This window comes from Calliopsis andreniformis, chromosome 10 (genome assembly GCF_051401765.1).
Source record: "Calliopsis andreniformis isolate RMS-2024a chromosome 10, iyCalAndr_principal, whole genome shotgun sequence".
NCBI lineage: Eukaryota > Metazoa > Arthropoda > Insecta > Hymenoptera > Andrenidae > Calliopsis > Calliopsis andreniformis.
Genome location: NC_135071.1, coordinates 8,919,227 through 8,932,746, shown reverse-complemented (window position 1 = coordinate 8,932,746; position 13,520 = coordinate 8,919,227). Strand labels below are relative to the sequence as shown.

The following is a 13,520-nucleotide window of genomic DNA, read 5'->3' as shown; positions in this document are numbered from 1 at the left end:
AATGTAAATTTTATTAATTTTCTAGAAATCTTCATTAATCAACTATGATCTTAATGCAAAGTACAATGCTATTAATATAAAGAAAAACAATATTAATAATTTCAACTTTATTTTACCAATATAAAATCTTTACAACTAATTCTAGATACAACCGACTTAGTTAAATTAGAAACAGCCAGTTCATTTTTATCAATTTTATATACTTTTTTTATCAATTCATGATCTGTAAATTCAGATAGTCTAGAAACTGATATATTATCTCCTTTTATGTTGTCTGTAAGTAATTTTGACATTAATTTTTCATCATTTTTTTTATGTATTAGTACTACTAATATGTTTTTATCATTATTATTAATGCCAAATTCCTTCAATGAATGCGTTATGTTCTTTGAAATTGATAGATTAAATAAAACTTCAGTATATATGCTTCTTGTGACAAGTTGATTCATTTTTGCATTAATTGCAGCTTTATTGGCAGCTACTAATACATGAAAAGTATCTGCTATAAGTGATGCTTTTATAATAGTGCAGCAGAGTTCTCCGTTAATGAGTTTTCCATGTATTTCATCAGAATTTTGTACATTTGTGAATAAATATAATGTGCAAAACATTTCGGTTTCTGAGTCTAATGGTTCTGTATAAGTATCCATTTTCATTAATTTCACAGTTGTTTTCTAGCAAAATATATTTTCATGTATTGTTTTGACTGTATGCACTGCTGTATGATTTTAAATATAATTAAATAAATTTTAGATTTTCTTGAAGTTTTAAGCCAACTACGTAACCATTCGGCGAATAATTAATGTCTACTTTAATAACTGAGCCGATTACTGATTACACGTGATTACACCTAAAGGATTTGCAACTGTGACTTGGTATAGGGACTTTTGTTACTCCTGATCAGTCACGTGTGTTTTGTTTTGTTTACCACTAGGGTCTTACATTTTTTTTGTTGATCGTGAGAAATTTACTTGGTTCAGGAGCAGGTTACATTCGAAATGTTAGAAATATGACAAATTGAGCGGAATAGATAGTTCTACATGCACGTTAGTTGCGTTGAAAGAGTTCTTCAAAACAAATATAAACAAGTATTAATATAAATATTATCATTGTGTTGTAAAGGGTGATCTAAACATTCGAGTATGTGTGAACAAAATAGTATTAAGCAAGTTTTGTCGTTAATATTTTTTTACAAATAGAAATAATGGATTTTATTACTGGACGTCGTAACACAGTGAACTATAGAGTATCTTTAATACATCTATGTCCCAAGATTACATTAAATAAATCAATTTCAATGTTGAATATATGAAATGTAAAGAGTTAATATGCAATTTGTGAATACGATAATAAACTTATTTCTTTATGTATTTGCTAACTTTGTAAGCAATTGTATACGTAATTGCCTAATAATATCCTTAATTTGTTATTTTTTAATGCTTTTCAAAACATTTGACTTCGACGGGGCACCAGTTACCAATGATACGGTCTTACACTGACATATCGACGCAGGCGCGTGTCATATACTTCATGAAGACTGAGCATGCGCAGAGTCATTAACTTTGGTGAACAATTGCATTAAAATATTTTAAGAGGATGATTTTAACGTTACAATATCTTAATAATTGAACTAATGAATACCGAATATCGAAATATATCACAAATTACTTTGTTGCCAGGAAGTTGAAGTGGCAGTTTTGATTTATAGAAGTTTACTCTCCTGTTATTACTATTGAATTCGATAGACATATTTGTACATTCAAATTTCGCGCGACGTCATTCTGTTTCTAAACGAATTGTAAGTCGGACGCTTGTATTTCTTGTCGCGTTAAACGTATTTAATTTTGTTTCAAACGTTTCTTAATATTTCAAAAGTCTTAATTTTAATATATTATCACATTTTTCGCAAATAATTTACTCACTGCTTTCGAAGTAAGATATAGTTAGTATATTGTATATTTTATTCATTTTAATTGCATTTTTATTATAGTATATTTGTATGTACCAGATTGGTGATATAGCACATTCCTCGCTTTAAGGGTCTCACATTGTAATTCTTATTCCTTGGATTCTCAAAGATTGACCCCGATGTACAGACGTCATCGTAAAGGTAAGCTTTTCAGGTTTTTGTTAGTATTATTGTAGATCTTGAATTTGTGTATCTTTCAAAAATGTATAATATAACTGTTTGTCGTTATGCAATAAATTGTATATATCTTTCAATATACCTTTAAATTGTATGCAATAGTTATGTCTGACTATTAAACAATAAATATTAAACCATTTTTAACAATGAAAATGTTATAATAAAATCAAATCATTTTAAACAAGGTTATATAATCTGAACTTTATTATTATTATTAAAGTTCTTATTAAATTATTTTTGTTGAAATTGTTAAAAATTTCACAATTTTCATCACTCAATTTTCAATTTAATGAACACTGAATATTTATATAATGTATTTTATTAACTTTTGGGCTTCTACAATTCTTTTCTTCAAATAACAGTATCTGTAAATAGATAGTATAGCGCGGTGGTCTTAAAATATTAATTGTAGGTTTGAATTAAACACGAAGACGTTCAAAAACCGAAATTCTATGAACAACATAATCATTAATTCAATACATTACATGTATATGAAATTAATTTAAACTATAACAAAATCTGACATATTTTAAAAATGTTATATCATATCATGAGTTATGTAAACTTATGTACAAAATGGGAGAAACATTTACGATGCAACATGAATTTTAATTTTTGTTATTTAAAAAACAGACAAATTGTTTGAAACAACAGTCGAAGGATAAAAAAGCGCAACACAGCTTGTCTCGTATATTAAAAGAAGTTTCGTATGAAATATTTTCTGTCACATATATGTACCCTTACTTATACGTAGGATTTATTTGGTTTTACGATTTGGAAGTATTCCACAAGAATAATTGTGCAATATATGATAACTTTCGTTTAGGAAGTTTTCGTGTTTTTCGTATGAACTTTTCGAACAGATCGTACCAAGAGCTTCGATTGTTTTACGCGATTACAAAAATGAATATATTTCCAGCGTATATTTCGTGGTAATTACGCTGATCACATTCTTCTTTTTTATCGCTTTATTTAAAGTCTGAAATTTTCATTTGAGTGCACCATTTTTCTTTTAACTACTTTGACTGAAACTGCGATTGATCGTTCTTAAATCATTTCTGTAGGAAGAACAAGTGATAATTATAAAAAATACATGGATATGCGAATCAAAATATATAAAATTTAGGAATATTTTGCTTAAAGTAATTTTCTTGTGTCGCTTACAAATCTTCAAACTATATTACATGATAATTTATTTTTAAACCTTTGTGGTTTAAATTATTTTTCGCATTTCAGTATTCACTTTATTCTATACTTTTGACTTCTGTACTAAAATAGTTATGTTTATTGTAAAACACGATGAATCATTACGTATTACAAAGGATTAAACCATAAAGGATTTGTATTCTGAAAAATTTATAAAGACACGCGAAAATGTCGACTAATTGCAAAATGAAATAATTACCATTTTTATAATTTTTGGTACTTGTATTGCAACCCTAGTATTATAATAAAAACAAACGATAAAAGTATTTTAAAGGGTGTCAGTCATACGAAATAGTCAGTCTGTTTCATAAAACTGTATCAAAAGCATCGGTACTGCACAGTAAAGATAAAAAAATTCATCTATAATCCATAATTAATTATACACAGAAACAACAACCGTCACATTATAATAAATATCACTGAAAAAGTTTGAACTACAATTAGTACGGAAGAAGTTCCTTCTTAAAAGCTGTCTTGTCCTTTTCCTTCATTCTGTAATCATGGAATTCGAAATGACAATAATTTTACACTTAGATATATACCTCATCATGGGCAGTGATTATCACATATTAAGCAAACTTTGCATCTTTGGAAGCAAATGTAGGTACTATTTAATAACAGGTATACCGTCATTTAAACGATTAATTTTTGCATCGATAATTTAACAAATATCTGTAAATTATCAACAAAAATTTGTTAATAACAGTGAAGACAGCTTTTGCAACGGACCCCTTAATTATAATGCGATGTTATAATATAATATCGGGTACAAATAGTACAATTCTTGATGCAAGAAAGTCTACACTGTAAATCGGTCTCGTACGGTTAGAATCCTTAAATGTGCACTTAGAAAAAGAGTGTACGACGTGGATGCCAGGAGTTAAATTCTTCACTCATCGCGATTTTCTCGTTACGAAGACACTGGTGATAATTTCAGTGAACTGTATTACGTCACACGACAACCTTCCTCGATAAATAACGTCCTTACTGAAAATACTGCAATAATAAATGCATAATAAAAGCAACTGTATCTTTGGTTCTCGATTCTCTGTCAGGCAAAAGCTACTTCGTTTAAAAACAAGGGTGATAAGTTCTTTCACAAATAGTAACGAAGCGAATTGTTAAAGTTCATTGTTACTGACAAAACAAAACAAAGTCTCGTTAAACGTTTCCGATTCTCAACTCTGGCCAATATCCAATTCCCCAATTTACATAACAACTTTTCCTAGTTATCCCTCCGCCCGATTACAACTGTTCAACAAACAAAACAATAGCTTAAAGATTTGCACAATATCTACAACGTTGTTAAACCTCTCATCGTAACACTCGCGAATTCAGTTCGCAATCGAAGTTACTCTAAATACGCTACTGATATGCTCTAATTAACTCGATCCCCGCTCAATAGAACAATCATGTTCTTGTAAGAGTGACGTTAGTCAGGACAGTAATATTTCAATGACAATAACTCGAACAAACATCGACGAATCGTAATGTCAGTAATAATCATAATAATAATCATATAATAATATTAATAATAGTAATAATCGTTAGTAATGGAAGTGGTAAGGGTAGCAATATTGTGATAATTCCTGAACGCTCGTATTCTTGACAGTAATAAAAGGCATCGCGACGAACGAGCTCAGCAATTCCTCCGATGATCAGTCGTCCCGCTTCTCTTCCTACGATTTTTCCCTACCTTTCGTTTCGTCAAAGGTTTGTAGAAGTCGGCAGTTATCGGGCAGCTTTAGACTCGGTACGAAAGACACGTTTTTTATGGTCCACCACCCAGCCACGATGAAAGAATAGGAGATTGCTTGGGTCACGTGGTTACGTGAGGATTATCTTCTTCGGCATCCTTCGCGGCGCCACGAAAAAGACAGCTTCTTGGGGTTCTGGAAGATCAGCGGCCAGCTATCTCAGCTTCTGATACAGCAACCGCGCTGTTTCGGTAATCATGCCGCTAAGAGGTTCTTAATGTTCTTCGGTGTGTTCTCCTCGTTCAGGTGTTTGGTGGTATAACGAAGAGCGTTCAGTAGTCCCTCACTCTTGCAGGGTGGTTGATCCTTTAGTAGTTTCACACAGCCTTTAACCTGTTTAGGTGGTGTTTCTTTAATAGGATTTATAGAATGAAGGATGAAATTGTGGGTTCGTGAAAGGCCAATGTCGAAACCAACACTTTTGGTTTACAGGTGTTACGAAGTTTATAGAAACTGTATGTACAGGGTGTTTCTAAACATGTAGAATGTTTTTGGAGCATAGGTTCTATGTACATAGACAATGAAAAAGTTCATTTGAACATATGTCCGGAAATGCTTAGTTTTTTAGTTATAAGCGATTTTGTGTTGTGTGAAACAGTGATTCAAATCCAATAAAAAAATAGGAAAAACGTGAAACACTTTGGAGGATAGGCTCTAGACACAAAGCTAATGAAAAAATTTAAAATGCACATACACTCAAAAACGCATAGTTTTTTAGGTACAGTGGCTCCGAATTAGTTGACCAAAATTTTCCCGAGAGATAGTTCGCTATCCCCACCACTTCTTGGAAGTAACTTCGTCAGGTGTTTACAGCTTGACGAATTTAAAGTAAATAAGCGTGACCTCCCCAAACGAGACCTTTTACTCATGTTGTATATCGATATCTCACTTACACTCATTCTTTATTACTCTATCTATTTATTCATTCTGAGACGAACGACTCGGAGAAGGAAAACATTCGGGAATTTCTGGAAGTAGACCTATCGAGATAGTTGGCCAGATCTGGTTCCGAATCATGGCTAACTAACGCGGAACCACTGTACATGCTATTTTGTATTGTATAAAACGGTGGCCCATTTCTTATTTCCACGGTGTGTTATCTTCTATTTAAGGATCTACTAGGCCCAGAGCATGTACAGTGGTACTGGATTAACGGTCCATAGGTCGGGACCATATCTGGATCATTATTAAGGGTGGTCTTAGTTCTAGGAATACTCGAAAGTTTCTTTCTCGAGCTCGCTTTCATCGGGGCGGGTGTGAAGATAGAGTGAAAAATACTGAGTACAAATGAGACACAGATACCCGATAGGGAGTAGCGAGGTCATTGAGGCTCATTATGGGTTCCTTGCTTTGTCGTCTGTCACTTGGGGATGCTAGTTCTAAAAATTGGTGGGGATAGAAACGGACCATAAATCCGGGAGAATTTTAAATCGATACATCAGCACCGCTGTATAAGACTATATGGGACATCGGAACTGCGTGCTGAGGCTAAGATAGAAGGATGGAAATATTGGGAAGCATATAGCTTCATCTCTTTTATGTTCCCTGGAGCGTAATACGCTTGCGTCAGAAATATGACGAAAAGAGACAGAGATATATATCCATACTCTGATGTTGGTTTTATTAGCCTCCCATTGGAAGTATGCATACCCAATGCATGCCCCATATAGTCTTATGCATATGTGTATGGCCCAGAGATGCTCCAGCCGTTTAAATGAGTGGCACAGGGTGATATGTCTTAAAGAAAGTATCACACTGTACACAATATGAAATAGTACCATCCAAAAATGTCTCAAATGTTTGAAAACACCCTGTAGAGTGTAAATATTGTATTTTTCTATATTTTAAGAGATGAAAGGAGTTTGTTTAACTTTCGTTTTTGTTTTGCTCCGGTTTATTTATCAATATTTTTCATTTTCTTTTGATCTTAAATTTTTGTTTTTGGTCTTGCTTATCTCTTAGATTGGAAATGTGAATATGCAATTTTCAACAGGGAGAAAACAAGAAGTATACGAAGTCAAATAAGATAGACAAACATAACCTAGAGTAATGAAACATAGAAAGTGTAAAACAGAAATCTAACAGAAATCAAGGTGTGAGAGATGTAGTGTCCGTAAAAGTCAATAAAGATTGCATATTTAGGAGATTAATAACTTGAGTCCTAATATAACAAATGCATAGCTAAAATCAATGGCAGAAAATCGTATGGGTACTCTCCTACCACCCTTTAAAATATGAGTGAGAATTATATACTATAAAATATAAAATTATATATTACAATCATAGGTATGTCACCAATGTAATGCTATAAGGTAATTATAGAGTAATAATTTTTAAATTATTTAGAGTGAATACGTTTTTGATTTCATCTTACGAAATAAATGTGAACCATCATTATGTAAATCGATTTCAAAACCTTGATAAATATGGAAATACTCAAAATGAGCTGTTTTCATAAATTGTATAGCAATTATAAAGCAACTGTAATTTAATATTTCATTTAATAATTCGTACTTACATCGACATTCGAACCTTTAACAAAGGCACCTTGGGGATGAACGTGATCATAAAGGATCACTAATCCCACCATCACTCTTAACACAAAGAGTTGAGTCTCCTCGCGTTGGAATTGCGCCAACAGATTACTGAAAAAAGAAATTATAGATACATTTCAGGTTAAATTATAAGCAGCATTTTTTCAGTTTTTAAATATATTTAGATGTTTCTATTTATAAGATTACTAATATACTTACGGATTTTCTAACATACGGAGGCAAACCTTGGCCATAGTACCAAGCGTTTCCGTGATATTTTCGCGTGCTACGTCTTCGTTCTGAAATAAGTGCATAATGTGCCCCATGTAATCAAAAGTATGACATAATCTAATGAGTATTTCAGCATATAATTTAAGAAGGAAATAGTGGTAAATTAAATAAGTGCTTAAACTATAGCGCCATAATACGTCCATTACATGAACTAGGAAGATTTTAGGAATTTAATAAAAATAATATGAAATTACGTATGAGTAATACAAACACAATTGTTGACCTATCGAATTCTGTAAAATAAAATTAATAATTTCTACACGAACATTCCGTTGAATTTTAAATACATTTACTATTTAAAAACTATTCATACCGACGGATATTAATATAATTTAATGTTATGCGTATCAAATGTAGTTGTTCTAACAGAGTTGTTGTGCCACTTTACTATAGAATCTCTTAAGGTAGATTTTAAGTAAAAAAGATATAGTAGGATAAAATTGCATGAAATATTAAAAAATGATTTAAAATTTCAGAATTACATTTTTTTTGCGTTAATATCGTAAAAAATATGTCAATTTTATAGTCAAAGAACTTACTCTATACAGTTCAATTTAAAGTAGATAAAAAAACGACTTATTCTGTTCTGGCATGGCTTTAACCTGTGAACCCTTATTCGGTAATCATACAGCGATGAACGACTTCCTTTACCGTGCCAATTAAAATAGCATCTGCACAATTTAAACGGATCCGCTATCTATTAGACTGGTAAATGTTCCGAGAATTGTTGTACCCTGAATCATTTCACACAATAGCTTTTAATTTTACGCTTCAGTGCGCCTTCGTTACTTCTATCGAATTGTTTCATTGCCAATACTTCACCGATACTTCTCTTTTGAAGATAAATATTTTTAGCAGAATCAATTGTTAGCCGCGATGCAGAATATAAAGCAGGATGCCTATTATGTAGAATGTAAAGCCGAACAATACATGTACATACGTATATGTATGTGTATAGATGAAAAGTAGACTTGAAGTCAATGTCGTTCGATCGATAATGCGGAAACGAGTTGAATTTGCGGCTGGGTACCCCCTAAGGGCTTTTAAATTCTCTTTTATCTTTTGTGATTTAATTCGTATGCACTTGCAGAAGTTCAGCAAACTTGAATAATAAATTCATCTGTACTATATATAAAACTAGAACATATTTTACAAGAGAAGATATTAAAAAATATTTAATTATAAATTAATTTTCGAACATACTAGCATGTAATAATTTTAATTTCAATGAACCATTTATCTCGAGAAAAATCCTTAATTTCTGAAACAACTATTGATACGATAATAAAAAAAATTAAAAAAATTCATCATTTTCTTTCCCTGTAGTCTTCATATAATATTTCAAAACATTAAAAAAGCTTTAATCGAATAATCGAATGAAAACGTGAGCATAAAAGGAAATGCACGGTCAATGAACCGTTCTTTAAAGAAGCACACATTTAAGATTCAGGTGAGGGAACAGATATAGAGAGGATTTCTTTGGATCAGCACGGGTTGTCGTCCTGTCTGATCAATAACTGCCGCCAATAGTGAAAAGATAGGAGACTATGTACAGAGAAGAGAAGCGATACCACTTACGTCCATCAAGAAAGTAATGGTCGCGTGACTCAGAACGCGAAGCATGGGTGTCGCGTGGGCGTAGAACAAGGACATTCGGTTGGCAAGCTCATTTCCGACCACGAGGTCCTTCTCGGCTGTATCTTGCCTCGCCAGGGATGCCCTGGTCAGAGTCCTTCGATAGTAACTAAAATCGTTCTGAATGGCGGGTGTTTTCATCTTGTGTTCATCGAACTTCAACACAAACTCCAATATCTCTGCCAGTTGTTTTACCAAGGCTTGCTGTGTCTCGAGGTGTTGAGTCGGGGAGAGGTTCCCTGAGCATAGTTGACCTAGGATCTTTGGTACCACCCTTTCTGAAATTTTAAAAAAATAACAAATAGGTTAGTTGCCTTTAGTTGAAAGTTCTTTGCTTTCTTGTTTCTTCTCATTTTCGCAATCAATGGAACAATAACAGTATTGCTAGTATATTAGTCTTTGTAGGAATAATAAGAAATATCTATACACTTGCTTCAGACGTGACGCGACTCAGAAAAATATGTTTACTGAAATATTCTTTTACTAAACTGCTTCGTAGTTTAATCAGAATCTCTGTTGTATAAGCCAACATTTTCACTTCGCTTCGATGGCTTTCACGTTGTTTAAAATAAAAGCAATAACCGCCTATGAAGTTTCTAAACGGTTAAAAGTTTCGCTCGCGTCGGTGTGACGATATTGGATTTTCAATCACTACGTGTATGGGAATATTCAAGCTGAACAATAATCCTGGCAGTCCGTTGCCGAGCCAATACAGACGTTTATGTTCCTACATTTTTATTTGGCACTAGTGAATGACACCGTAATTGAAGGTAGACGACTCAGACGGTTCTGTTTGAAAACGTGAAAGCTCTATTCCGGGAATATGAAACTGCGCTTGTTGTAAGCCCCAATTGTCTAAACACAACTATGATTTTACGTGGAATTGATGTAGGTGTAATTAAACCTCTACAATTTAGTAATAACAGTACCATAAATATTTTAAAAAATATGTCAGTATATTTTGCATTTTCTTTTGTTTATTAAAGGAATTGCTTTACTTTATTTGTGCTTAATATATAATATAATAATAAGTTTTTTATTTTACAATTATCTTGAGATATTAAATTACTTTAATTGTAGTATAATTTTGAGAATAATTAGATTCTGATAATGAGAAAGTGACATATCTACTACTCTGTATAATTAATCAATGTAATTATTTTCATTGTATTGTAATTATTGTCCCTTTAAATTAAAACTTACATTGATATTAATTTGGAACGTTATTATAGATAATTCCGATAATTACTATTTTTGTATTGCTATTTTAAATAAAATTTGCTCAAAATTTAATAAAGCCAGATTTGAGATATTTCAGAGGAAATATTTAATATGTGAAGTAATGAATTTTAATTAAAGTATAATTAGGGGGATAGGATGACATAAGAGATATACAACTACAGAAAGTCAGGAAAACAGGAACCTCTATCATCTTAAGTATCTAATAGAAATACATTAAGAAGAAATTATGAACATTTTTGGAATAACACTTTTTCAGTAATAATTTATTTAAATAATGCCCAACTCTGTCTTCTAGTGTACTTATTAAATTACACACACCATTAATGTAATATGAAACTGTTCAATACAGTTTATTTTAGATATCATGAATTTTAGCAAACGTGAAACAAATTTGATCACAAATAGTAATTTTTTTTCAGTCATGCCTTATTCAAGAGAGCATTCAAGTAAAAAAATTCAGGTGATAGAGGTTCTTCTATACACGTGTGAAACTACTACAGACGTTAATGCGTAACACTCACCCAGTTCTAATGAAAATTCATAGAATCTTTTCAACTTCGCGACAAGAGGGGCAACGGTCAGATAGGCTTTTCGTTGACACTCCTCCGTCGGCGCCGAAATCGCTTCTCTGATTTCTTTCCCGGCTCCTTTGTAACACTGAATCTCCTCTAAGATGGATTCTGAATTTTTCAGAACTCTTTGCACCGCCTCAAAGGTCTCCCGTTCTATGTCAGAAGGTTGTGCGTCTAAAATTCGATAAAACGCCTCCGTTATTATTCGAGAATGCCTTTCTGCATAAATTTGCATACACATGAAGGGTCTCGCGCCTTAAAATATTCTTCTCGACAGACATTTAATCTCAAAAGAAAAGCTTAGCTAACGTGCGAAAAACGCACTTGCATGGGGAGCTCTTTCGACTCTTTAAACTTACTTTCGAAATCCAGAAAGACGTCATATTTTTGTGGGGTGCAACAGGTAGACTCGTCTCGAGCCAGGAGACTCAAAAGCTTGCCCATCTTCGTCTGAAGCTTCCTCTGAAATCTTACAACATGAAAGACATCTGCAAACAGAAAAAAAATGTTTCTTTATAAGATCCAGCGAACAAACCATTTCAAATTCAATTGTACATTGTTTCATCAAACATATTACTTGCAGGTCTCAAAATTATTTCGTTTCCCTTTCAATTACACAGTGGCACTCAAATTTTGAATTTTTAAATACTGAGATTTAAATACTGCTTATTGTAACTGAGACCCAGCGAACGTATCAGTGTATATCGTGAAAATGGCAATGAGTGAAATTTATTGCGGAAAATTGCACAGTCGAGAAGCCTTGGCTCAGCAATCGGAGTTTGCGTCGTCACTGCTCGAAGTCAGAGCGGAATTTGAATTTCTGGCCTGATCCCTAAGCCGATCCGCGCGCGTCCATGTCGAAGTGTTAATTCCAGACAAACGGCATGCATGCACGTACACGCACGTATGTACACCGCACGAGGATTATATCTGTACATATGGAATGAATGAATTCTGTGAACTCGTGAACGAGGGACGAACCTTCTGTTAACTCCAGTCAACGGAGCTAATCTGCTGACCTCACCTGAAATGACACAGTAACCGAAGGACCAATATCTTCTATGGGTATTAAAACGAGTGCATGATTTTTCAATTTTCCTATTCTTCGGATAGTTTTGAACATGGAAATTTGTTAGAGAAGTAGATACGAGAAGAGGAAGTGGTTGCAAATTTATGAGGCAAACTTTGGATTCATCAAGATGAACTGAGAAGTGCAGCAAAGTATTTGCTGTATAAATTATGTTAATCTCTTTTTGCGTGAATTTTCGTGATTCGATTTAAATTGTGATTGACGAACAGGAGCAAAACACAAAGCAAATGAAGTTATTTTAAACGTAGGAACTGGTTAGAATTGTAAGTGGAAGGAAACATTTGCAAACTTTTGCATAAATTATGTTATCGAATTTCAATAATTTGATTTAAACTCAATTGATGTACAATAATGAAGACTAAAGTAAATGAAATACGTGAGTTGAAAATATTTGAATAATTGCTGTGTTTATCTAATTGTTTCAACAACTTAATTTTTTTCATTTAGAAAAACTAAAGAAGTTTTAGTAATCTTTAGTTCTTTTTTAGAAGTCTCCTTAATATTAATAAATAAATAGATAGTAATAGATAGTAATTAGAATAAATAGATAATAAATAAACAGATTATTAGTAACTGTGAGTTTGAAAACGTAGGTATTTCTTTTGGTTGTAAAATAAAAATGTTTTTATACGTTATAGAAAGTACTTGATGGCTTTCTACTATTTGAGTGCATTCTACTCGGCAGGTTTTCTTTTTGAAGGTGTTGTAAACCTTAGAAGTAAAACGTTTCTATTTCATTTCTATAATAATGGAGAATGCATGGTATGCAATTTATTTGTCATAAATGTTTGCTTTTTAAATTCACTTTGTATTAGAAAATATACACTTAGGTACTTGTTCGTTTCGATGAATATTTTGTGATTTTGTAAATATCTATGTGTCGTTATTCTAGTCATAGATAAATTTTATTTATTTATTTTAAAAGATATTAGGTATAGCTAGACAGTTAATTCGTCAATATTTAATACTAAAAGAATTTATCATAATATTCTTTGACAATAAGAATAAAGCGTTATTATAAGAATAACAAATTTAATAAGAATAAAG

General features: G+C 32.3%; 2 protein-coding genes across 6 annotated transcripts in view; both read right to left on the bottom strand.

Annotated features, from left to right (window-relative positions):
* Positions 1-107: 107 nt before the first annotated feature.
* Positions 108-850, bottom strand: LOC143184676 (EKC/KEOPS complex subunit TPRKB). Its single transcript, XM_076387083.1, has one exon. The coding sequence runs from the start codon at positions 654-656 to the stop codon at positions 108-110; it is 549 nt and encodes a 182-aa protein (XP_076243198.1). The 5' UTR covers positions 657-850.
* A 1,898-nt stretch (positions 851-2,748) lies between these two features.
* LOC143184668 (CYFIP-related Rac1 interactor B) overlaps positions 2,749-13,520 on the bottom strand; it is a 31,434-nt gene continuing 20,662 nt past the window's right edge. For 3 of the 5 annotated variants that reach the window (XM_076387062.1, XM_076387061.1, XM_076387065.1), the window contains 6 exons: positions 11,743-11,871; positions 11,333-11,557; positions 9,513-9,847; positions 7,863-7,942; positions 7,628-7,754; positions 2,749-5,442 (listed from right to left, as the gene is read on the bottom strand). In XM_076387062.1, coding sequence (XP_076243177.1) covers positions 5,305-5,442; positions 7,628-7,754; positions 7,863-7,942; positions 9,513-9,847; positions 11,333-11,557; positions 11,743-11,827 — 990 coding nt within the window. In that variant the 5' untranslated portion in view covers positions 11,828-11,871 and the 3' untranslated portion in view covers positions 2,749-5,304. Of the gene's footprint in view, positions 5,443-7,627; positions 7,755-7,862; positions 7,943-9,512; positions 9,848-11,332; positions 11,558-11,742; positions 11,872-11,960; positions 12,175-13,520 lie in introns of those variants that run through there. The other 2 variants (XR_013002797.1, XM_076387064.1) reach the window with 2 other exon arrangements.

What these genes read in the sequence shown, in the direction of transcription:
- LOC143184676 (XM_076387083.1), bottom strand. Translation starts at nt 656, where the DNA reads ATGAAAATGGATACTTATACAGAACCATTAGACTCAGAAACCGAAATG.